At 39.3% G+C, this 27,383-nt stretch overlaps 2 protein-coding genes across 5 annotated transcripts in view; one reads left to right on the forward strand and one right to left on the reverse strand.

Moving 5' to 3' along the window:
- Nucleotides 1-830: 830 nt before the first annotated feature.
- LOC143032887 (uncharacterized) lies at nucleotides 831-8,801 on the reverse strand. Of its 4 annotated transcripts, none has more exons than XM_076198180.1 (4): nucleotides 8,763-8,795; nucleotides 4,103-4,222; nucleotides 3,845-3,973; nucleotides 832-3,209 (listed from the first exon to the last, which is right to left on the reverse strand). In XM_076198180.1, exons 2-4 carry the CDS (start codon nucleotides 4,220-4,222, stop codon nucleotides 1,035-1,037), a joined length of 2,424 nt encoding a protein of 807 aa, XP_076054295.1. In that variant the 5' UTR covers nucleotides 8,763-8,795; the 3' UTR covers nucleotides 832-1,034. The 4 variants fall into 4 exon arrangements, with proteins under 4 accessions (XP_076054404.1, XP_076054295.1, XP_076054346.1 ...); XM_076198231.1 differs by lacking the exon at nucleotides 8,763-8,795 and adding an exon at nucleotides 8,008-8,241; XM_076198129.1 differs by having other exon boundaries at nucleotides 833-3,209; nucleotides 8,724-8,801.
- Nucleotides 8,802-9,306: 505 nt separating this feature from the next.
- LOC143033140 (transient receptor potential cation channel subfamily A member 1-like) overlaps nucleotides 9,307-27,383 on the forward strand; it is a 155,789-nt gene continuing 137,712 nt past the window's right edge. The window contains exon 1 of the mRNA XM_076198365.1: nucleotides 9,307-9,691. The gene's annotated coding sequence lies outside the window, so the exon portion shown is untranslated. The remainder of the gene's footprint in view (nucleotides 9,692-27,383) is intronic.

Raw genomic sequence — 27,383 nt, forward strand, 5'->3', positions numbered from 1 at the left:
AAAAACTACTTGGCAAGTGGGACATTGGGGGGCCAGCCTTTCTGCTCCACTTGCCATCTTGATGGATTGGCATTTTCTTGGGGGTCTTCATTTTGGTCAGGTGGTTTGTACATGTCCAGATACATAGGATGAGAGTTTACCAGGAAGCACTACATTTCCATATTTGTGTGTGTAAATTCTTTGAAAGCTTTCATAGCATTTTTGGCATTTGAAAAGATTATCCATGTTTCTGCTAAGGAGGAACTGCCTCCTTTAAGGTGGGCAAACACTGATCAGTGGGGGAAAAACCCCTTCCACCATCAGCCCTGGGGCCTGGAACCCCCCATTACCCACACATACAGGGGACTTATAACCAGATCCCTGAGACTTGACTCTTGACAGACCAAAGTCTGCACCCCGAGGGGTCTGCCAGGGGGTGAATGAATCTAAAATATTGAGTATCCAGTTCCTAAATCCAAGACAACCCAAAGTCATCAACTGTCCAAAAGATGAAGAAGGGAAGGATGAAACAGTCAGAAGAAGAAATAGGCCTATAATTTGTGTCAGCAGCCGTGAAGCACTGTCACCAAAACTCTGAGAACTCGTCAGTGTCCTCAGCTGTCTTCACCTAAACCCTCCAACGGCATCAATAGGTCAGGATCTGAGGGGTTGATTTAGTGTGTCCTTAGTATAAACTGTATATATGTATATATATAATAATCAGTATAGTACTCAAAACCACTTCACATTACATTGTTATGGATTTCTATAAGTTGAGCATATGCACTGTGGTATTCTTCAAATTAAATCTGTCATATCAACTGACAGGTGTGTCTTGTGGGGGTTATTAAAACTCAAAGCATATCATTAGTTATTAAAAGATTTGTGATTCATATGATACATATTGTAGGTTCATTTTTTTTCCCCAACTAGCCCACCCACTTCTCCCTGCTTAAACTTCCCAGGTCCATGTGTGGTCTTGTCCCAAATGTAATCACAGCAATTGTCACTGGTCTAGCAACTGCTCACCCATAAGATGCAATGTCCCATGATAGCTACCCAAGTAACTTATGTGCCAAAATACTAATGGGTGTGACGACATGTATATGGTAAACCTGCACCCCTCCTGTAGCACATCGGACCGTGTGGACCATATTTCCACTCATATGCACTGCCTGAATGTGTCTCATTACTGGTTCACTCTCTTCTCGCCAATAACCACACTCTTCACATCGAAACTCTAATGAACCAGGACCTCTCACAGCTACAGTAGAGACAGTTGGAAGAGTGGTGGTGGAGGTAGTGGTTGTTGCAGTGGTGAGTTGAGAAGAGGCTGAGGAAGACGGGGAAGATTTGGAAGATTTGGAAGATGTGGAAGAGATTGTTGAGGTAATGGGTGCCAAAGATGCCTGATGGCCACAGATGTGAGCCTCAATATCAGAAGCCTGTGTCAAGCATGCACCACACTGACTACATGCATATGCTGCAATGGCTGGTCTTGTGTTTGTATTCCCCTTTGGCTGTTCCTCTGAGGTGGTGGAAGAAGCCATCATACTTGAGCATGATGTGGAGACACCAGAAGATGTGCATGGTGAAGGTTGAGGAACTTGAGAAACTCCTGCATTTAGAGTTCCATCTGCAGTCAGTTCTACTGTATGGACTATTCCCTGGTTCCCTGGTCGGGTCACAGTCAGTTTAACTCGTGCTGTGGCATTGTGGTGCTGTATTGTCATGTGTGGAGTGAGGGAACACAATCCTCTACCACACTTACCACAGGCTTCACATTCAGCAGTCACTGTGCCATGGGTTGCCAGATGGTCATCCAGGGCAGCGAGAGATGCTGCCCCACCCCCACACACCCAACACACCATAGCTGCACCTGCTCGCATGACCTGGTTACGACCATCTGGATGGTGGGTTGCCATATGCTGCTGGACTTGTTCCTGGCTACATGATGCATGGCAACATACACCACACACAAACTGTTTGTCTTTGATGCGGTGGCGAATAAGTTCAGCCTTGGACAGGAAGACTTCTCCACAAATGTCACAAGGGTGTCGTTTTTCCATCAGTATGGGGTCTTTACTTGCCTTTCTACCTGTCCCCTTGCCCAATTTACTGGTCTTCTTTGTGTCCAGGTTCTCTAGGACATGTATGAAATTTGTATTGCTGGTGCTGTGGATGTTCTGTAAGTGGTACATAATATAATTTTTTGATGTTGCTTTATAGCCACACAAGACACAGTCAAATGTATGATTTCCCTGTTTGTCTCTCACATCACTAGTGTTATTTTCTGTTAAGTAATGCTGAACATCCCCTGTACTATTATTTGTTCTGTAGAGCATTGTGCCACCTCCTAGGTTGACAGTTTCAATTATAAATGAATCAGGATGCTTCCGCTGTAAGTGTAACTCGAGATTCATCTGATCCATAAACTTATGACCACAATCTCCACACACATTCCACTTGCACATTGTGGGATACTTGCTCACTTTCCCAACTCTGTTGTCTTTATTCGAGTTCTCACTTCCTGGATTTACAGGTGGAGGCAATGGTTGCTGCTGTTGTGGAATGATGTGTTGGTTGTGGGTAGAAATATGAGAGGGAATGTTATTATGTATAACTTGCTGTGGGGGAAGGGGAGGTGGGTGTGGCTGGTGATATGGCTGAATGGGTTGCAATGGTTCATGGAAGAAAGTGTTTGTAGTAGTATTGTTATTGTTGTTGTTGTGTGTTTGCCCAAGTGGACGGTCAGGCATATTCATCCGCTGTCCAATGGGTTGCTGCTGTATTCGGTTTGGCTGGTGGGAGTAGGCAAGCATGTGCTGACGTTGGTGTTCAGCTAGATCACCTTTGTCCTGGAACCATCCATCACATTCTGCACAGGCAAAACCACCATTTTTTGCCACCTCCACCCATAGTGCCTGCTTTGTTTGGTGTTGTCTTTCAAGATGGAGCTCAACATTTACTTTATCACAGAATTTGGCACCACACACATTACACTGGTAAGGCTTATGCACTATGTTGGTTTTGTAGCGTTTGTCTCCTGTAAAAATACCCCCTTGGTCCTTCTTGCGTTTGTTTTTTGCCAAACGTTGAGCTGTTTTGCGGCATAGTGCTCCTCGCTTGTGTTTGGTGAAATGTGAAGCTTCTTTGAACACACGTCCACATATTTCACATGTGTAAGAGTCAGGTAGCTCTCTCTCCTTCCGTGGTGGCTGCTCTACAATCTGTTTAATGAAAAAATTAATTCAGAAAACAAATCAACAGGCCTTAACTGGAATTTATCTACACTACAGCAAAATAAAATACAGAAGCTGTTTTGGATTTCAAACTGAGCTGTCTTTGCTGACTCTACTGACCTTGAAATTTGAAATCTACAAGCAGAAAGAATAAAAAAGAGAATAAAAAAGAGAAAAAAAAAAAAAAAAAAAAAAAAAATACACCTCATGGACTCCCGAGCACTTTTATTCTTAACAAATATCAAAAGAAAATGCTTGGACTGGTTTAACCAGTAATATGACTGACTCCAGACATAATGCCTTCCTTGATGCCCAATCCTTGCCAACGTTTGGAGGGATTTAAGTGCACAATCCTTATAGTAACTATAGGAATCAACCCATCATCTTCATCTGCAAAGGAATGATGTTCATGTGTTTCACAGATTTTAAACAAGTGCTTCTTAAAATTCCCTTTGGTTTTCAATTACATATTGTATTCATTTTACCAGATAAAATCTTCTGACATGAACATAAAGCACTACTATCATGAACTGGCTAAAGAAACAACAAACAAGTTCTGATGAACTATTTACACTAATCATAATTCTAGCATGAATCTTTTGACACAACCACTTGATACACACCTGCATAACTTCAGGGGAGGAAGTTCCAGTTGACCGAGGAGAAATCTGAGAGATGTGTGTGGCTGGAGACACCGTGCTACTGTCATAGAATAACTCAACCAACTCGTAAGGTTCAACTCTTCCTTCTGTCTATTCAAACAAATTAAATGTTACTAAAACTGATCTACAAGCAGCTGAAACTTGAAAATCACCAAATCTAAATAACAGAAGAAGAATACTGGCTCTCAATTCACTGAAGTAAAATCTGTTTCATCTTACCTGTGGTGAAAGTTGGAGTGCATCTGATGGTGTATCTGTCAGATGATTGACTGGTGTGCAATTACCTTCCTGTTTATTGATAGCAGCAGCTTCTCCCACCTCTTTCACATTGGCAGCCATCTGAAAAGTTGTAAAGTAAATGAATGGGAAGGTATTCACTCAATGGAAGTTATTATTTGTATTTTTTTCTAATATGTCACTGATATTAGTTACAGATGTAAAGTTGAGTGTCATCTCCATACAGTCAAATTAATATTGTGTTGTTTTGGTATTCTAGACAGTTACATTGCATATATATTCCATAGTAAAAGGCCCACCATACTGCCTTTTGGTGCTTCTTTGTGTAATATTTGCTTATTTTTCTTCATTTGTTAATGTTACTTCTTTGTTATATAACTTTCAAATAACTTTAGCACTTTTCTGTTAACATTCATAAACTCCAGATCCTATAATAAAACTATATGGTTCACATAATCAAATGCTGTACTGACTTAAGTATGAGCAATATTCTACACTGTCCATTATCTATTTTACTAAATCATCCATGACTGAGCATATAGTTTTTGTGCTTATTTTTCAGGATTTCATGATATATCAATAGGAACTTCTCATGAAATAGTTACTAGTGAAGATAGTTCTTCAAACAGAGAAAATAATTCAGACGTTTGAAGAACAAAATTTACAGCAATGACCAAAACAAAACTGAGCCTGTGTTCATAGCAATGAAGATCACAGACTAAGAGATTTATCATGAATGTATTTCTACAATGCCACCAATTCCTCCACTCATGGCTGATGCTTCACTAAGTCCTTAGCTTGCAAGTGAAGATTTATCGTCCAAACCAAGTTTTTTCTAAACATTTCAGATTGTGTTCTTCGTCAATGCAGCATTTTTCAAAATCATGTGAGGGACAGAAATATAACTTGATAACTAGTGTCCACTGCTGTTTTACTAACATTCTTTACATGTTCCACAATTGTACACAAGGATGGATGTTCTGGTAAACCAGTCAATTACATGTTTGGCTTCATCAGCCTGAACAGAAAAAATGTCAATTTCATACTTTCTGCAGCTTCTTTTCTCACCAGATGCAAGTTTATCTATTATCTAATTCTGTATTGTTTAACTAGTGTACTTTTCATTCTCTGGACCACTTCTGACATAAACTATAACAGGATCATGCTTGGCATTGAATCTGGATAGGGTTCCTCTTTATCTATCTTGTGTCCCCTCTGGGTAATGCTTTGCTTTACTGTTAACAGGATTATTTTACTAATAGTTATGTATTAATAATTTTTACAAACCTCCTCCTGATATGCCACACTTGTACTCTGGGCAATGGATGTGTTAGTGACAGTTCAAGTGCTTTACTATGACACTATCTTTTTCCAAACAAACTGGTTAGAAGTATGACAGCTGTACCCTGAATTTTCATGATTACAAGTATGGTACACTTCTGCACATGAGTGAACCGAGTTCCACCTCCACAGCTCCGCCAACCCCAAGTTAGAAATTCAAAATGGATGATGCTGATGAGCTGCTCCAGGCAAAATTTGAAGTTAACTCCAAATTCATTTCATTTGAAGAGATGCAAAATCCAGTTCAAACCTATGGTAAGCTGTACACACAGAGATCTCAAACAACTGAATTGGCACTAAAACATGCTCTGAAAAGGTGGTTCAATCACTGGATGAAATTTTCCGAGTTGGAGTCACAATGCATCCTTTAGTTTAGGTTAGGATAGGTTACAATACATTGTATTGTACAGCAGTGTTCTGAACATATGCAAATGCAAATATGGAACCTGACTTCTGTTTACGATATTCATAGCTGACCATAATAGTGAATATGACATAACTGATACAATGCAATATTTGCTATTATGATTGGCTATGAATTTGGCAGTGACGTAAGCAGTGACATTTCATTTGCACATGCTCAGAACACAGCCATACTCCTAGCCATGAAAATTTGGAGTAAGGCAGTACCAATCGACACCTTGACACAGCTCCATGCAATGTTGCTGATTATGATACACTATCCAGCCAGTTGCAATTAATATATAAAGGTCATGTGTAGAATTATGGGCTGGCGTATCAGCAGAGTGCGGCTTCCTTGCCTACATCATAAGCAGGATGTGGATGAGAAGCCCACCAGGTAAGAGAACCAGGTAAGAGGTAAGAGAACTGTTGTACTTATATCCTGCATGTTTTCCAAAAGCTTTACTCCATTACTGAAAGCCTATTCCTATAAAGTCATCATCTGTGCCATAAACTGGTGGTGCAAAATACCTTTATACAAAACAGAACACAACATTACGTTCTTGAGAATATTGAACCATTTCATAATCATCAATCCAAGCATCCATGAATGACTGAGTAAAGGATTTCTGGTCACAAAGTGGCTTGACCAAAACATTTCCACTTTCCATGTAGTAAGGAAACACTGGGCTGTCATATGCACAGAATAGTAAGAAGCAGTGATAGTTAGGCTATAACAAGTTTGGCTAAAAAATGATGGATTTCCTACAGTTTGCATTTTCATTTTTCAGAGGCAGTGGCAAATTTTCAATACTATTTCTTTTGTATACATGCACCAATTAAACTTTCACTTCCTTCTTTTCATTTTTTTTATATATTTTTTTAAAAGCTCACACCTATGCAGTATAGCATTAGAAAACTAAATAGCAATTTTGTAAATTATAATACATCAATGCAATGGATATTTTTCTTGGCAAAAATCAAAATCAGAAAATATTGCTAAAAGCTATGCAGAAATGAAGTTGCATCAACTCATGTAGACACTATTTGTTTTGATAGATTCGGAGGTCAGAAGTTTGGTTAGGTAGGTAGGTAGGTTAGGTTAGAATAGAAAAATGATCATACTTTAATTTTTTTTACCTCTGCCTCTATCAAAACAGAAATGGTATCTCTAGTAGTCAAAGCAGTGATGGTTCTTTGTTTATAGCTTTCAGCAACTTTTTCTATTATTAATTTCCACCAAGAATAATGTATATTGTGTTGATGTATTATAATTGACAAAATTATTAAATTATCTATTGCTACATCATGTAGGTGTGTACTTCTAAAAATCTACCTTTTTTTTTTTATGAAATGAATTCCAAACACAAAAATACTGCAAACAAATAACATATTGGTATTATTTAAATCATGAACACCTAGGCGATATACCATTAGAAAATTAAATATTAATTTTGTGAATTATAATACATGAATGTAATATGAGATTTTCTTAGCAGAAATAAATAACAAACAAATCTACTAACAAAAGAAGCCACTAGGATACGGCCCAAATACCATGTTGGTCTGTCCAGTCCAGTGACTGTCAGTTAGATGATGGGTTTCATGTTTTGGACCAGGTGTTTTCGAACTCCAGGTGACGTTAATAAGTGCCGTTACAAAGACAATAGGGCTTCATTGGACTTTATGAAAGAACACGGGGTTCTGCCATTGTCTGTTCATTGCCCGAGATACAATAATAACCAGGCCATCAGCTTTGATGACAATGGTGATGACCCGGATGATTTTTAGAATTTGAGGTACCTATTTACTAAATATAGGTTAGGTTAGGTTAGAATAGATGAATTTATCCTTTAATTTCTTCGACCTCGATATCTATCAAAACAAACCTGGCGAATCATTCAACTGCTGCAGCTTTGTTCCTTAGTAAATAGGCTTTAGCAACTTTTTTGTTATTGATTTCCATCAAGAAAATCGCATATTACATTGATGTATTATAATTTACAAAATTAATAATTAATTTTCTATTGCTATATCATACAGGTGTGCACTTCTAAAAATTTACCAATATATCAAATGTTTATAACAAAATAGAAGTGATTCAAGGTGAAAGCCAGAACAGAGGGCAAGTAGGTCATACTTACAAGTACCAAAACATTTGCCAAGCATATAATAGCCTTAGCAGTACAGCATCAATATGCAGTTTCATAGCCGTATTTTGTGGATTTGAAAAAAATCACCAAACTCTCTGCTTGAAAATGCTAAAGCAACAGGATTATCATCTACAAATCTTGTTGAAATTAACCAATCTGAAGTTTTTATGACTCCCTCACAATTAAGAAAAATGAGAGATGATCATGCTAGCAAAGATTGTTTGATTGACTTCATTCCGTTCAGTAAAAAAATGCAATGTCTAAAAGCACTGTATGGTGAAAACACCATATGCCAAAATTAAATACCGCTATATCTACGTTTCCTACTACTTTAACTGAAAAACAAGGTCCACTGAAACTGTACATCATTTGAGAGCAATACAAAAATGGGAACCGATTATTCTCCGAAACATGCAGAATATTTGCATGTTTTGGTGTATTTCGTTTTCAAAGCCATCTAGTAATGATGCGTTTAGGTTCTGCTGAGACAGCAATTATATAATTAAAATATCTTGCCACTTCATATCTAAGCAGATATTAAGCATTTAAATGCAAAATATCATAATATGACCGAGCAGTTAAGAGGCAATTTCGTTGTTCTTGGTATCCTTTAGTCTTTCGGGGAAATGGTGATGTTAGTGCTTATCATAAGACGGAATGAACTTTAGAGAAGAAAAAAAGAGCAATTTCCTGTATAAACAGCTCACCGTTTGCTGCCAGGACAAGAAATATTAGGCGACATTCACCTCGTAGCCTGCATTCTGGGACGTAAACAAATGTTATCATTGTGACAGGTGTACCAACTGGTCTAGCTAGAAAGGCTTGTTTTTATATACATTTTTTCAGTGATTTTTTATAGAAATAGATAAAATAAACATTATAAGTTTACCACCCCATAGAAGAGAAAGAAGATGCATCAGAACATAATACAATAAATTTATTTACTGTATATCAGTAGGATTAAATATAAAAAAAAAATGCGTAAATTCAGTGTAACTCAGTCACTGCTGATACTACTTCAAAACGAAATGCACATATGTTGGGGTGAAAAGATAATATGCTAAACTAAAGAAGTGATATTACGTGGAGACATATATTGCGTGTGTACTTTCAATATAATATTTCCAATATCTTACTCTGCAGGATTAAAGTTCTAAGAATCCGAAAAAAAGTGGGATGGTAGAAGGTTCCTGTTTTGTGATTGGCTCACATCTCTTTGGGGGCGGGAATAACTTGAACCCTGTTTGACCACTTGGTAACTCTTTATAAAGGAAAGTGCCAAATTTATAAAGTAGGCGGTTGCATATATATTCTCTAGTTAATCTATTTGTGAACATACGTAGGTGTCATTGTTGTTCAGGCACCGAATTTTATGGAAACAGTCTTTGTAGAAGGGCAACAACTTTGAGCCTGAAGCCACGAGAAAGTGTGGGTAGTCCTAGTGATGTGAACAGGGCAGTCTCTGAGTGAACGGAAAGTTAGTCGAGTGTGTGTACGCTCTTGAGTGATATTTGTTGAATTAGTGACGACAATTGTGGCGAGATTGTAGTGGTATATATTCAGTGAATTATCAAAAGTTAGAATAGAAATAAGACACTACAGTGGAAGTGAGCATTTGATGAGGAAATCTCGGAATCATCCAGATTATTTGCAGTTGGACTTTTCATTACTTTTGGTAAGATGTACGAATTGTAACCATCCTTTTGTCGTGATATATCAAATAAAAACAAATTTCTTTTGTTTGAAGGTTATTTTATATAAGTTTGTGGAATAATTCTTATACAGAAATGTCGATGTGATAAGTAGACGTGACCAGAATGCATAATTACATTGGTATAGCACTCCGTTCTCAGCATACATCGGCTTATGCCCTCTGAGCTCTCATTCGATAAATTAACAGGCATTGATCACGACTTCAGCACGTGATACGACGTAGTGCGTCGTCTACGCCAGGAGACGCGTAACTTTGACCGAAGCCGTTACCTCAGACACTGGGTAGGTGCCACAGCTGGGAATCGGGGAGGCGTGCGGGATTCGAACCCTCAACTATGTGAATGCGAGACGAGCACGCTTCCGATTACGCTACCATAGTGAATCACAATGCCCGTATACAATATTTTAAGGAGTTTACTGGCGCCATTACGGACCAGAGTCGCGCAGGATTCTGTTATGTTTGAAAACGAATCCCCACTTGATAATGCTGATTACTGTAGTAATATTGATTCGAAGGACATTTTCGTCCAACCAATAGACGTGGTGGTTGGGAAGTGTGGAGTTGTAGGAAAAAATCGTAGCGGAGAGTTGGTGTAGATGTGAGGTAGAGGTGTCCGGACATAATCCCTCCTGGACAGAATCCCCCTAAGCCAATATCCCCCCTGGACAGAATCCCTCTTAGAGTATATGTTTATTTATATATTCTAATATATTAATCTATTTTAATATGTATTCTCATATAATATTTGACTGTATGTGTGAGTGTATGTTTATTTATGTATTTTAATGTATATAATATTTTCATATATGTTTGTAAGGTGTGGTAGTGAAGCAAAAAACTTTTTTTCATGAATGATTTATTCAAACAAGTATATAAATGTCTGTACTGTATGCATTAGCACCTCGGTAAGGTAAGGTAATATGTTAATTGCTGTGCATGTGATGGTATATAATAGGAGAGCTACTAATCTGAATAATATGGGGGGGTTTTGTCCAGCCCGCTCACTTCTGTGGAGGGATATTGTCCGGAGGTATTTTGTCCGGGGGGATTGTGTCCCGGATCCGAGGTAGAGGCGTATAAGGCGTACCTGTGCCGACAGGTGAATGAATATTAGTGACGGAGTTACCAGGTTTGGCTAATTTGAGTTGAAGTCCAACGTTTTAACATCAAAAGTGAGTATATTTAATTTGGAAGTGGGTAGAAACAACTTCGCCAACCGTGTAGTAAAAGAATGGAATAAACTTCCTGCAGAGGCGGCAATGTAGTACATTTCGAAGTTTTAAGATTCGTTTAGATAAGCACCAAAGAAACATGTTATAATGCCTGCGTATTAGGCGATTACCCGTGCCATCAGGTGAATGAAGATTAGTGACGGAGTTACCAGGTTTGGCTAATTTGAGTTGAAGAAGAGTTTTAAAAGTCCATCTATCTTTAACAAACTAAACAAATCGTTAGTTCGTCCACATTTGGAATATGCTGTTTCCGCATAGTCACCGAATCAGACATTGATTGATGAAGTACAATGGCGAGCCACAAAATTATTCCAAATATCAGAAATAAAGCATACGTAAGTCTGGTAAAACATATGAATCTATTCCACCCCCCCAAAAAGCAACAACACCAACGTAGACTCACAGGTGATTTGATAATGAGAATAACATCAAAAGTGAGTATATTTAATTTGGAAGTGGGTAGAAACAACTTCGCCAACCGTGCAGTAAAAGAATGGAATAAACTTCCTGCAGAGGCGGGCGGCAATGTAGTACATTTCGAAGTTGCTTCGTTTAGATAAGCACCAAAGAAATATGTTATAATGCCTGCGATTTTTATTTTATTTATTTATTCATGATTATTTACTTATTATTATCTATATTTTTACTTATGTATTTATTATTTGTTATAGATTGTTATTTTGTTTGTTTATTATCTATCATTATTTTATTAATTTATCTACTTGTTTATTTGTTTCTTTATCTGTTTATTTTTTCCGCATCCGACCTAGCTATGGACCAAAAGGTCTCCTGTCGGCATGCTCTTCCTTTTTTATCCTTTGAGAGTTGATGATAGCAAATACAGTGTTTAAGGAAGAAAGTCAAGCATAAGTACACATGGGAGAGGGTGGTAGATAGAGCGTTATTTGATTAAATAGTCGTAACCAGGAGTATAGTAGGAAGAGTTAAGAATGTACATGTTCTATGGGGAGAGAGTAGGTGGAAGGTATGTTGAGAGTGGAGGATATAGGGAGAAAGAGAAAAAGGGTAGAAGATAGGGAGGTGCTTAGAGTGAACTGCTTAAATGAGAAAGAAAAGGAGTACAAGAAGAAGCTGAGAGAGGAGTGGGAGGGAGTGAATGATAGAGTAGATATAGGAGTGGAGGAGGGATAGGGATGGTTCAAGGAGGAAGTCACGAGGTGTGCAAAGATGGTGTGTGGAACAAAGAGTGACAGGAGGAATTAGAAGGAAGGATAGTGAGTGGTGGGATGAAGCAAAGAAGGTTGTAGAAGAGAAGAAGCGAGGTTTCACACATTGGTTACAAAATAGGACGAGGGAATCATATGAGAGGTACAAAGAAAAAGAGAAGTAAAGCATAGGATAAAGGAGGCAAAGAGGAGGGCAGATGTGAAATGGGATAAGAGTATGACAAAAATTTGAAAGCAATGAAAGATTTTGGAAAGAAATTAAGAGAGGAAGAGGCGGCAAATGAAGTAGAGAAGAAAAAGTAAAAAGTGCATATGGAGAGATGATAAAGGAAGAGAAGGCAGTAAGAGGAGTTGCTAAAGGTGAAGGAGGATAGGGAGGGAAAGGTATTTGCAGTGGGAAGCGCTAAGCAAATGACCGTGATGAGTGAGGAAGATGGAGGAGGAATTATGAAAGATGATGTGAGCAGGTAAATCACCTAGGTTGGATGGATGTCATGCAGAACGTCTGAAGAAGGGAGGTACAGTAATGATGAACTGTCTGGTGAGGTTATTTAATGTTTGTTTAAGAGAGGGTAGAGTGCCGGAGGACTGGAGGCGTGCCTGCATAGTTTCACTTTACAAGGGAAAAGGGGACAGACAAGTGTGAGTATAGTAGTTTCAGAGGGACCAGCTTGTTAAATGTAGTTATGGAATGGTCTTGATTGAGAGGATTAGGAGAGGAACAGAGGGAGTAATCGGTGAGGAACAGTGTGGGTTTAGGAGAGGTAGGGGATGCGTAGATCTTGTTTTTGTGGTAAGGCAGATATGCGAGAAAGCTAACCGGAAAAGGTAAGAATGTTTTTGGGCTTTTATGGATCTGGAAAAGTCTTATGGTAGGTTAGACAGGAAGGAACTGTGGAAGGTATTGCAGATATATGGGATAGGAGGAAAGCTTTCAAGAGCAGTCAAGGGTTTTAACGAGAGTAGTAGAGCTTGTGTTGGGATTAGAAATGGAGAGTGAGTGGTTTGAGGTAAGTGTGGAACGCCGTCAATGATGTGCTATGTCGCCTTGGCTGTTCAATTTACACATGGATGTGGTGGTGCGAGAAGTAAATGCAAGGGTAGTGGGTCAGGGATTGAAGATGGTTAAAGAAAATGGAGAAAAGTGGGAGGTGAGCCAGTTGTTGTTTGCTAACGAAACTACGCTTGTAGCAGGATCAGAGGAGAGATCAAGGAAGTTAGTGACAGAGTTTGAGGTGTGCGAAAGAAGGAAGTTGAAGATAAGTGTTGGTAAAAGTAAAGTGATGGGATGTACAAGGGGAGAAAGTTGCAGCAGACTGGAAGTGAGAATTAAGGGAGAGAGACTGGCGGAAGTGGATAGTTTTAGATACTTGAGTGCGAATGTGGCGGGAAAGGGAGGAGTGGAGGTGGAGGTAGATTGTTAGAGTGAGAGAAGCGAGTAATGAGAAATAGACATTTGGGAATGGGTGCTGAGAGGAGATTGTATGAAGGAGTGATTGTGCCGACAGCACTGTACGGGGCATAAATTTGGAAATAATAGAGAAAGAGAAGAGTTTGAATGTGTTTGAGATGAGGTGCCTGAGAAGTATTAGAGGGGTTACTAGGGTGGATAAAGTAAGAAATGAGGAGGAGAACGGGGGTGGAAAGGGAATTGAGAGATAGAGTTGATGAAAGATTATTGGGATGGTTTGGACACATGGAAAGAATGAAAGAAGAAAGACTAGTAAAAGAGGTGTGGACGGAGGGAACATGAGGGGGTGACCTAAGATGAGATGGATGGGGTAAAGGGGGCATTGGGAAAGAGGGGAATATTTGTTGAGGAAGGACGGGAGAGGACAGAAAATAGTGGTGAATGGAGAATGGTTGTGTATGGATGATGCTGTGATGCAGGAAAGGGAGTGGGTGGGGGATGGGAGGTGAGGGAGTATGTGTGAGAAATAAACTGACGCAGCCCGAAGGGGTTTCTCCCCGTCTTCTCCATTTCTGCATGAGGGGAAGGAGAGGGGAGGTCGCCGATTTAATGAAGCGGCCTTGCTGTGGATGTGTTGTGTCTTGCGACACTGCTTCTGACCCAGGGCACTGGGCAAGATGCAGGGATGACCCGTCATCCAGGAGGTGCTAAGATAAGAGTGTGGAGGGGAGTGGAGTATGCTGGGGATGGAATGGGTGGGAGTGTTTTTATGCGTTTTTTGTTTAAGGGTATATATATATATATATATATATATATATATATATGTGTGTGTGTGTGTATGTGCTTGTCGCGTGACCTATTATTTACCTATTCGTCATGAATGATTGCTATCAGTAGTCGTAGAGGCCAAACTGTGACTTTGATTCTTTGTTAATTTTGTTCAGAGTGAACGTTGGTCACAGAGCACAAGTCTGTTCATAATTTTGTTCACATGTAAAAAAAAATCAATTTTTCTTTATCCAAAATTGTGTTTACTTTCTTGTTCAAATATTTTTTATTTGTTGAAATATGTTCACGTTTAATTTTGTTAATTCTTGTTCAAATATTTTTTATTTCTGTTCAAATGTTTGTTCGATGGACAATATCCCACCGAAGAGGTGATAAAGGAGATATAAAAGAATCCGACGTGCCTCTGGTCCGTAGGAGTTTTACTAAAATCCCTAACATATTGATTACAACGCCTTATGTGCTGTTCCCTGATGATTGAAATTGCCTGGCGAAAGGGGTGACCACTGTAAACTATTGAGTCATGTTACCATGCTGATGGCAAGAATCTGCAGGAGCATGGTAAGGGAATTACGGTAGGAGAAGCTTAGTAGCGTCCCTGTGCGTCACCTTGACCCTGAATGCATGGGCAACAAGTTAGAGGAAGTGGGAGCCCAGCGCGCTGCATCTGTGATCGTGTTATATGATTTAATGTAATCCAGGAAATCTGCGATAAATCCTTAGTTTTTCGCACGGGGATGGATAAAACCGTCTGACAGCAGGGGGAATCTAATGGAAAGACACACACACACACACACACACACACACACACACACACACACACACACACACACACACACACACACACACAAACAATATTGAATGAAACCACGTGCCGAGATATCTACAACCAAAACAATTCACACGGTGTTGAAGTGGTTAAAGGTATGCCAAGATTTGAGTGTTTGTGCTTAAAGGTTGATATGGGAAAAACGACTTTAATGATAAGGCTGGAAGAGCTACTTTGGAAGGGACACTATATCCCGGACATCACATCAAATTATGTGATTTACATTCAGGGAGTTCCGGATTCTGACGACCTCCATTTTCTAAACAGGACAAACTTGAGATAATCAGTACAGTAATGCTTTATTGCAGGCTTGGGAATATGTAAATGGTGTATTATAAATAAAAGAAATACAGATACACATGTACACATACACGCACCTACGTCCGTGCGTGTATTGTTCGTGTAATGAATATGTGATGTAGCGGTGCACGACACAATGTCGAAAGACAGAATGTCGACTGCAACAAAATGTCGAAAATTCAGATATCGATATGATTATGTACATGAAATGACCGAAAAAAGCAAACCTGTGTTCACGCTCAACAACTATACTGAAATCCTAATCAACTTTCTTGACTATACATAAAGTGAATATTCTAATTTCAAAATAAATTCTTGAACTACATTCATTCGAATAGAATACAAAGAAAACATGGCAGAAGTCTTCGTTGCTCACAAAGGAGGAAAAAAGTTTCTTGACTGTACATTAAGTAAATATTCTAATTTCAAAATCAATTCTTGAACTACATTTATTCGAATACAATACAAAGAAAACTGGTATAAGTGACTGTTGTTTAAGTTGTTTTATCTTCATTGTTATGTTAAAGAAGAAAATCATGCCTGGCGGCCATAATGGATCGAGTGATTTGAGAAATATCGATCTTTATTGCCGAGTTAGATTTTCTTTAAAACAATATCCATCTTCAAACAACCTCTTTTAGTCATGATTGGTCAAGTGCCACTAATATAAAAGGCACACATGACTGAATAATCAGTGAAATGCATATTCCGACATTATGTCGCATTCGACCATCTGTCGTGTCGACATTTTGACCATTCGACGTTCTGTCGTACACCCGTGATGTAGGAATTGCAGCTTCGTTGATGTCACTTGCCAAATGGCCCAAAATAGTCGGAAATCGTCTACTGGCAGGCCGAGTTAAAGGGAAACTGTTCACGATAGAGTTAAAACAAATATCACCAGAATTGATTAAATTGTCTTTTGATCCTACATGCAAGTATGGAAGCTCAGGATCTACCAAGCAACCAGAGAATAAATTCCTTACCAATATTCACTTTTCATCAGTGTGTTTACTATAATCATCAACTTTCAACTGCCAGTGGTTTCTAACATGCCCCAAATTAGAATGGTTGACTTTTGTATGAAAGTAAACACCGGTATTGATAAGGAACTTTGTACAGTGAGGGTACGAACTATATATATTTTTTTTTTTTCTGAAATACATATACAAATGGTAATTATTTTTCTTAAACATATGTATATATAGAATATTTTGTTTGAGCCGTAATAGGTAAATGAAACATGTAGATCGCATACCAAAGTAGAATTTGACTCTTGTAGATCACGTTGGCTATATAGATCGCATACCAAAGTGCACGTAGTACCTGGAACCTTCTAGATGGAGTGTATACATTACTGCAGAAGGAAGTGTATATTTTCCCAGTGTGGAATAAGTCCTCATCAGTTCAATTTATGACGGAATGCATTATTATTTGGGTTGGTAGGGTACGGTTATGGGGATAGTTTGTATCAATGGCAGTCAGTGTAGGATTTAATGATCACTGCAATCGGCGATCCTTTGTTTTTCTTCTGCGTTGATGGCGAGGACTTTTGATTTCAGTTCTAAAGTTAGGATTCTTCCTATAGTTTCAAGAATTGTATATTTGTCAAGTAGATGTCATTTTAACTACCCCTGCGGAGGATTTATCCCCTGATCTGGCCTACTATATAGGCCTAATTATTATGCCTAGGGCTCAGGTGTAACGAAGGTACATGGGTGGGGACAAACAGGTTGTAGGGAGAAGATGAGGGAGGGTGTTTTGTCAGCAACACCCAGTATTTTTATAATGCATGGGGGGGGGGCAATATCGCATTAAAGAGTTAGTCACAGAAGTGGTACATTATTTAAGGAAGGTAGCAGAACGGAGGGATAGTAACAGTTACACGTAACCAGTATTCTTTTTTTCGAGTGAAAAGGAGAAAGGATGGAGAGGAAGGTCAGAAGGAGGAAGGAGTGGAGGAACATCGTCATAAGGAAAAGGGGGAAGAGGGAGGGGAGGAGAAGGTTTAAGTTATGTGAAATGGACTGAATGACATGAAGAGTTCAGGAAATACGTGTGTTGTAGGAGAGAGAGAGAGAGAGAGGGGAAGATGGAGGAGGCGGAGTAGAAGAGTAGTTAGGAGGACCCGTTAACTTGTACTAGTTGCCAAGTCCCCAAGATCCCCACCCATAAAACTCAAACTCGAATAAGCAATGTCTTTCTCTTCCGAATGAGCCTTAGGTACAAAATGCTGATGAGGTATTCATACCCAACCCACCAACCAGAAGACGAAGACCGATATGAAAACTGTCCAGATAACCAGGATAGCAAAACTTGTACCTCGACATAGACCCAACAAGGATTCAGTATCACTGGAGGAGGGAGACTGGTGATTATTGTGTTGGTCACTACACTGGACACGATTGGTGGGAGACGTGATGGATCACTTGGCTGGAAAACGAGATTGAGCTCTTCAAGGCGAACCAGTTTCATCTGGACAGCCGGATATGGCTGGGGAAGAAGGGCGGGTACGGACAGTTGCTCACTGGATAATTGCTCACCGGACAATCGCTCACCGGAGAAGTGACAAATAGGACACTTGCTCACCAAAGATTTTTTTTTACTTTTCTTGAACTTGATAACAAACAATATACAGGATTTTTTTTAGTTATATTTAGGTTTATTACAGCAATAATACACAAACAGTATCCAAACTTTCATATTTTAGTTTTTAATAATTATAAAATGCAAGAAAAGTAAAAAAAATCTTTGGTGAGCAAGTGTCCTATTTGTCACTTCTCTGGTGAGCGATTGTCCGGTGAGCAATTATCCGGTGAGCAACTGTCCTACACCCGGGGAAGGGCCAGGCAGACCAGTAGATCTATAGGAGATGGGCCATTTTTATTAGTTCCTTGAACACGGCCATCCTAGGGGACACGGAGTACGATGGGGGTTGAAACAAGCTCAGTGACCCAATCAGGGAGTCAATGGAAAGGTCAAAGTTTGACCTGACTTGGGTCGGTGGGACTAGGTTTCCCTTGGGTAATAGACGTACTGTAATACTTCTCAGATTAACGTGTAACAGACATGTATCTGAAAGATAATGATGATATCTTTTAACTATTCTCCCCTGTTCTAATATCCTATCTCGCCATTACCAACTTTATTGTCCCACATTCTCGGTGCGATATTATTGCTGAAGATAGAGTCGATGGTTATTGTCTGTTGAATAGTATATGCTGTATAAACGTTTGCTGTCCGGCTGTGGTGAGATATCTGTACTAGACCAGCTACCTTTGGATAAAAAGAATAAGACGTGGAGGGAACTGAATGTATTAAAGATTAACACGCGTCAGAGAACTCAATGTACTTGTCTTTTCACGACAATCCACTGTTAATTTGAAGCTTCGCTTTACGGTGTATTTTTTCCAGAACGCCGTACGTTTCGGCATCATGAAATTGTCGGCCTAATTTCTATACAACCTCTTAAACACCTGATGAATCAGCTATTTTGTTTTATAACACAATATCAAAGAACACCTGGCATGTTGTGTTCATTGTCAACCTAGATAACATATAAACTTATTTGAAATGAAAAATATACATATTCTCCATTTTTTTCCGTGAGTACTTTATTAGATATGCACGTATACATATTTCAGTTCAATTAAATATCCATTGCACATAAAATATTAACATTTCACCAATGTTATATATCAGTAAGGAATGTAGAAACAAATATCTTATAGTCAGGTCTCCCTATTAGGTGTGGACTTCCAAGGGTGCTCGGACAAAAGGTCCCGAAATCTGCACCCCTAGGACAAAATGTCCCCAACGGCCTAGGTGGGTGGTCAAAATTTCCCCATTTTTTTTTTTCTAAAAAATTGTCAGATGTGTTTTACTTCCAAGTGCAAAGATGAGCGATTGACTTCAGGTCAAGATTTACATAATCTCTGGGATAGAATTGATCATTTTCTGCCTCATAGAATAGAAAAAAAAAATTCTAACACGTTAGATATTTGATTGACTGAAATTCCTCTACCTAGCAAAAACACCTTTTCTTGGGAATGAAAATATACTTAGATTCCAATAAGGGCTATGCATTCATGATATATTTTTTTGGTAGGATATTTTTGAAATCCCCTTGTGAAGTCATAATATCTTTGTCTATAATAAGTTAATAGAATAAGACATCACTTAAAAGCGGTGTACAGTATATGAAGCTGTGCGTTAAAAATACCACAGATCAAAATCCCACAAATTAAAATCCCATAATCAATATCCTATTGTCCATAATCCCACACACAATTATCAAAATCCCAGGATGTTGATAGTATGAATATATCCTATATTTATGTTAAAGTATACTTTCATTTGATCAATGTATTAATGAATATAGGCCTAGGTTAACTGTACTTGATCTAGATTAGGTTAATTACACTAGTGCTTTGACAAAAATATTGTTTCTGTCAAATCAACACGAAAAGCATAAGTGTCATTAATAAAATAGATTTGATGAGAGGTAAAGCTCATGTAGAAGGGTTTGATATAATAGCTATTACAGAATCATGGCGAACTAATATTTCCGTTCGGAAATCTTACGGACTACTTCACCTGGGCAGGGAAGGCAGGAGTATGTGTCTGTTGGGAGCGTGAACGGTCAAATGATCCCCGGTCAATTGGTCCCCAAATCTGCACCCCTAGGACAACTGGTCCCCCCAAATTAGGACATCTCGTCCCCAATTTTTTCAACAATTTTTTTTAGTTAAACAATAGTTTTGAGATATTTAGCAAGAATCAAAATACCATAATGTATTATGTACAACACTTTATTAGATAATACACAGGTGATACACATATATATTAATCAAAATAGCAAGAATCAAAATACCATTAGATATTATGTATAACTTTTTTTTTTTTTTTAAATAATACACAGGTAATGGCTTAGACGTTGGGTTGACCACCTCCCAGGTGTTGGCTGATGTCACGCAGTAGGTCTGGCCAGAGCAGTGGGGTGTGAAAGAGGTGTGATTAGCACTTTTTGAGCAAACACAGAACACATTATATTACTGGTGAAGCACAAATGTGTTATATTGGACTTCATCTTATGTTTAGTAATATAAATGAAAATAAGAAAATAAAGTTAAAAAACACCGAAACATTAAAAAACATGTATACGAATAATAGAGAACACATTTTAACAGTTTTTAGAAAATTTATTTTGAGGACGAGTTGACCACCCAGCTTGTCATTCGGGGACCAGTTGTCCTACGGGAGGAGTTTTGGGGACTAGTTGACCGGGGACTAGTTGTCCTACAATCGTTGGGAGTGGGGTTAGAAGTAACATTTTCCTTTAAAAAAAAAATGCATTACCAACTACCAATTAAGGATAAGGTGGACACGGAATCAATTTGGATGAAAATTTTAGGCAGGAAGAAGAAACTTGTTATTGGGTTTCTCAATAGACCGCCTAACCTGAATAGAGACAACTGCTTCGTGAAATTTGCAGGTCGTCGCAATACAAAGATATTGTGATCATGGGAGATTCTAACCACAATAAGACTGGGATAATTAGTAGATCAGGAAGCGTTTTTTTTATGTGGTACAAGATAATTTCTGAAAGTAAATAATTGCAGAGTCTGCGAGGGGTGTAGGACAGTTGCTCACTGGATAGTTGCTCACCGGATAATTGCTCACCGGACAATCGCTCACCGGAGAAGTGACAAATAGGACACTTGCTCACCAAAGATTTTTTTTACTTTTCTTGAACTTGATAACAAACAATATACAGGATTTTTTAGTTATATTTAGGTTTATTACAGCAATAATACACAAACAATATCCATAGACAGACTGATGCTTAGCCGAAAGAAGAGCATACACGCATGAAACAGCACTGGATCCCAGTGGTGCACGGATAACATACACCTGGCGGTAAATATATATTGATGGGAGAAATTTGTATTGAATTTTATAATTATTAAAAACTAAAATATGAAAGTTTGGATATTGTTTGTGTATTATTGCTGTAATAAACCTAAATATAACTAAAAAATCCTGTATATTGTTTGTTATAAAGTTCAAGAAAAATAATAAAAAAATTCTTTGGTGAGCAATTGTCCTATTTGTCATTTCTCCGGTGAGCGATTGTCCGGTGAGCAACTATCCGGTGAGCAATTATCCAGTGAGCAACTGTCCGTACCCGGTCTGCGAGAGAGGAAAATGACAAAGACTTATGATAAATTGAGAAATTTATTAGTGGGTGATAGAGTAGGTACCAGCGATCATCAGAGAATAAGATTTAGCATTAAATAGGAAGAAATAAAAAGTAAGAATAACATAACTTTAGAAAGGCTGATTTTGAGGGAATGAGGAAATATCCCCATTACTCCACTCCGAGGGTTAATGGACCTGACCTAGGTCATGACACGTGGGAAGTAAGGGAACTCAAGAGTGGGGTCATTAACGAGGTCAGACTGTAGGTCACAGATGATGCCAGGGGTCTAGAAGAATTATACAGTATCCAAACTGGTAGTGCGCAAATCAGCCAACGGAAATTTACACCCTACACGAAAGTTAGAACGGAAATGACTACACCTAAATGTATGACGGATAGGTTGAGAAACGAGATCGGAATAAACAGAGGGCTTTCTCTGAAAATGGAAAGGGGAGATACACATCTTAGGATTCGTTTTAATGAAATGGCTAGACTATTTATTATTATTATTATTATTATTATTATAGGTTTATTCAACAATATTAAATACAATTAGACATACATATATACATTTTTTTTTTTATAAAATTGGTAGTTGAAAAGGGAGAGCGAGAAGCAAATTATTTTCATTTATTTATTTTTGTTACATGGTAGTATGGTACATACACATCTATACACATATATACACGATTGTAGGACAACTCGTCCACGGACACCCCGTCCACAAAACTGCAAAGCAGGACAACCCGTCCACAGACACCACCATGGGTGGTCAACTCGTCCACGGACAAGATTTCAAAAAACTTTTAGACAATTATTTTATTACCTTTTTTTAATGATAAGATATATTCCTGTGCAGAACGAAACGTAACTATGAAATTAAGGTTGCCAGACAAGTGGAATTGAACCCCAAAGGTTTCTTTAATTTTAACAAAACTTAAATCAAGGAAAAGATAGTGTCAATTAAAGCTGACGAGGATATCTTGATAGATGATTTTTTTTCATATGAAATAATAAACTAATAAAGAAATAAATTATATAAATAAAAAGAACTAATAAATAAGAAAAATAAATGGTTACTAAGTTTAAACATCTTTTATACTGACCAACAATTAAACTATGAGATTAATCATCTGTGCACCAGATGTGGAAAGTGATATGTGAACTCATCTGCTAGATGAATGAAAAAGAAAAGAATGAAGCATAGCGAAAACATATGAATGAAAGATAAAAGAAACATTACAAAAAAGACGCTGCCAAAAGGTAATTCACCTCAATATACTCTGATATCACCCTCTGTGTACTTCCTCACCGCACAACAATGCAATCTCATACTGCTATGACGAGGCTTACCTGACGATAAGACTTTTTATCAAAGCCTTAAAAATAATGCACAAACCGGGAAGTTGTGTTGCACTAGACCAGGGGTACTTAACCTTTTTTTCTCCAATTCCCCACTTTTTAGTGAGCCAACTCTCCATTTCCCACCACAGCATCGGTCTTTGACAAATTCGATTTCAACCCATGCAGTGTTTAGTACGTAAATATACGCTTTGCTTTTTTGTGCCATTTTACGGCCCTTAATTTTTGTTTGCACGAAATGTGACAACAAGAATACACCAGAAACAAACAAAAAGAAACAAAAACACATCGATTAAAAAAGAAAAGAAGACAGTGGTTCTTCTGTCCGACCGGTCATTCCCCACTTGGCAACTCCGCCATTCCTCACTGGTGGGGAATTCCCCACAGGTGGAGAATTCACCACTGCACTAGACTGTAAACAAACCATGGTGGTGATATGTATACACATACTTACATTTGCTTCTAATTATAACGGTGACTAATTCTATTTCTATAAGTGCATTTCCTATGCCCAGCGAAGTTCAGAGTCAGCCAAAACTGACCGTGTCCCAAGAGGTTAGGATTATCCAACATAGAGGTCGCTCGCTATTTGACAGCGTCGGCACCTCCTCATTCTAGGCAATTGTTGAAGTACGAATAAACTGATCTGATCTTCTTTAGACCTTCCTGTTATGGTTGCCTTAAAACAGGCAAAGGTAATCCTTCTCGTTGCTTGTCCGGAGAGAGAGAGAATGAAGGAGACCGCAAGAGACCATAGGGCCCACACAGTGCAGATCCATGTCCATCATCACCTATCATCCCCATCCATAAAGTTGTCTAACCTCTTAAAACAACTAATAGTTTCAACGCACACTGAGAGAGAGAGAGAGGGTGGGGGGAGTTCTTACTTGTATGGCTATGGTGATCAATAGCGAAATATGGTCAGCTATTGCTATACGATTTGCCTACGTTCCCCGAAATACTGACAATACACCGTATACAGAGAGCGTTATGCCTTGAATTTAATTTGAATAAATTCAAAATAATAAAACTAATCACTAAAGAGCCCCAGACTCGAGAACACTAATTTGAAACAATTAATCAGATAAAACACAAGAGAAGTACATAAAGAATAACGTCACATTGTAAAAAAAAAAAACAAAAAAACACTCGCCCGACCTGATACAAACTGTATCGTGTTGCTACTAAGTAAAATTTTATGTAGGTGTGGTGCAGGGAATATAAAGTCTCGTTGGATTTTATATTTATTGAAAAACTGGTACTTCCAGTATACGTATACAGATCGGGGATGTAATACCTCAAGGGGAGAGTGTCTCCCAAAGTCTTCTCTCTTCTATCTCCTTCTAGGGGAGAGTGTTTCCTCTTGTCTCCTCCGTATGGGGACGCAGTCGCCGTTTATATTTGTGAATTATGGGTATCATACACATTTGGTGTGGGTTGTCAGTTAGGTTAATGGCTTGGGGTTTATGCATCATTTGTTAGTTGCATTGCAATGGATGTATATATTTAGTGGATGTGACTTGACATGATGTATGGATTGGAATTACATATATGTGTAACTTGGTAGTTATAAGGAAATGGTTAATCATTAGTCTGGTGACACTATTTACTTGTGTCGGAAACTTCCGGTGGGCGTTGGCGTGGTGTGTTTGCATGTCTGAGTCAAATGTTTACGATTTGGAAGTGGGGAAGTCAGCAAGATTGGGTAGGGATTGCCGAGGCCAGTGCCTTCGGGCACCTTCTTAACGTTTGGATTTCCTTCACCGTTTATCTTGATATATTGAAAAAATGTATTTGAATATGATTTCAGAAATTATGTACATCAAAGGTTCTCCATCGGCTTTCTCATGTACCTTATACTTATGGATCGCTGTTCTCTATTCTGCTAGTGATCCATCTTGATTTGTTAAACGATATCTTAGTACGATTTCAGATATGGTATACATCGAAGATTCTCCACCTGCTTTCTTGTGTACCCCATATTTATAGATTGCTGTTCTTTAGCCAGCTAGTCATAATTCTAACCCTGATTAAAATCTTTAATCGCCCATTAACCGCTGCTAGTTTTCGGTTTGTTAACTCATTTTTGAAACTGTGGCTTCCTGGAAGACCCATGGTCCTCAGGATGAGTCATTGAAGTACGCCACTAAACACTGCATTGTAGCAGGTTCATGTCTCCAACTGTACCGTACCTATGATGACAAATGACAACAGTAGCCTCTTTGGTGACTGGGGTCATCTTGTGTACGGACACAGCGAGTTGAGGTACACGCTCGCACAGATCCAGTGACTACCACTTGCCTTGGCTATACTAGCACATAGGGCAAGGGTGACGGGTTTGGTCGCAGTTAGGCACCTGATGTAGAACTCTCACACACAACAAAATTGAACCAATGGATAAGCATAGGCGGGGGCCCTTGAGCGTATCTCTGATCTTTGTTACAGTTATTTGAATAGAAAATATGGAGAAACTTTAATGAATTACTCTTTTCGTGTGACCAGGATCTCTTGCACGAAGAAGCATCAGCAGTTGCAGTCACGTGATTAGTAGAAACAAAACATGTAAAGATGCTGACACGAAATTGTCCACTGAAAAAATGAACGCCATGACGGTAAGACTATGAGGAAATCTCTGTATCACCATGAACGACATGCTTCTTGGAACAAATAAGAAAATTTGGTCCCCTGGGGGACCCCTGGGGTAGCAACTTTAGAAAACGGGAAGATGGGTAAAGATGGTTGAAGGGACAACAGACCTTCTCGACGGCGCTATTCTACATTGTGTAAACAAGTTGCTTAAACACGACAAAGGAAACATGGACTGGGACTGAAGCGTTTGTTCCTGATGTTTCGTCTACTGCCTTTTTCAAAGGAATGAACATATTGATTTTTTATTATAAAGATTACAAGATGTACAGCTACAACTTGTGTGGGTCTCTACCCATTAACCCTAAGAGGACATACAAGTATGTCTTTTACAATGGTTTAAGTCATGTGTGCTATTGTATTTAATTAAACTTTCGTTTGTCGACTCCTCCTCTTGCACTGCGTAGTCTTTTGTTGTCCTCGGTTCTGCCGAAGAGGTTTGTTATTTCTGCGACCGCCGCGTACTATTCGTTCGGTCCAGGTCATCCTTCGTAGTTACCTAAGCTGAAAGGAGGAGGTATCAGTCCTCGGCAGTAGGTTTACTATGATGCATTATCGCCATGTCAAAACATGCAGGATAAGTAAAACCATAAAAAACCAGCCTGTATCATCTGGAGGGCGGCACTTGTAGGAGGCGTCCCAGTTGATACGAGGTGAGCGTCCTTGTCTGTCTGCGGATCAGTCCCTCCGCCGAGGTCCTGGGGCCGCACGTAGGAAGCCGGTCGCTGGACAGCCAGCTACATAGTGGTTCAGGGTATTGGGTCCTGCTTCTCCGCAGTGTTTGCGGCCCTCCGGTTGTCCCTTCATTTCTTGGAGACACCGATATCCAAGCCGGAGGCAGTGGAGGATGACCTCCTCGGCCCTGGAGAGTCGCACTCCAGGGGTCAGTCGTTCATATGCTGTGGTACCATGATACCACCGAGCTGTGAGGGCCCCTGGGCTGCCAGCCTCCTGTGTGCTTGCAGCTCCCTCTTGGCCATCGTTCTCGCTGCAATTGCCAAAATCTCTGTCCGGCTCGGGAGGACACCAATTCCGCCGCCCATGGCTCCTGTGGCTGCTCTTCTAGCCACCCTGTCCGCCGCTTCACTCCCTTGGATTTCGATGTGTCCAGGAACCCAGTTCAGGACGACTAATCTTCATTGGTGAAATAGCAAAAAAGTCATTAGCTGTCCGTTCGGTCTCTTGAGTTTCTTGAGCGATTGGTAGATCCGGTGGTGGCTTGCTAGGCTTATCCCACCTTCTCGAGCCTGTTTGTGGTTATTATGATAATCTTTAGAAACTTATTGTAGTAGAGCTAGACTGTCACTATGTACAAATACATTACTTTAGTGGGCGGTGAGCAGCGAGTGCCCAACACCCTTACTCCCTGTTGTAAGTCCTCTGTGACGAATGCTGCACCTACCACGTTGTGTTTAGCATCCACTGAACCGTCTATGTAGTACACTACACAGTTTTCGGGGGCGACGGATCTCATCGGGTCATCCGCGTCCACCCGCAGCCGCGGCAGCGGCGTATCGCGCCTCCACGCCATTATTGATATTTTGGCCAGTAGATTCTTCCAAGGGGGAGATTGCACGTGACCCTCAACCGGTACATCCTTGCTTTTGGGAAGGATAAGGTGCAGGTGAAAATCTCTTATGCGGTGTGCAAGCTTGGCTGATCACCTCTTCTGCGGGAAGAGATCAGGATCGTGCTGTG

Source organism: Oratosquilla oratoria, chromosome 1, assembly GCF_046742065.1.
Source record: "Oratosquilla oratoria isolate Oo_2021 chromosome 1, ASM4674206v1, whole genome shotgun sequence".
Taxonomy (NCBI): domain Eukaryota; kingdom Metazoa; phylum Arthropoda; class Malacostraca; order Stomatopoda; family Squillidae; genus Oratosquilla; species Oratosquilla oratoria.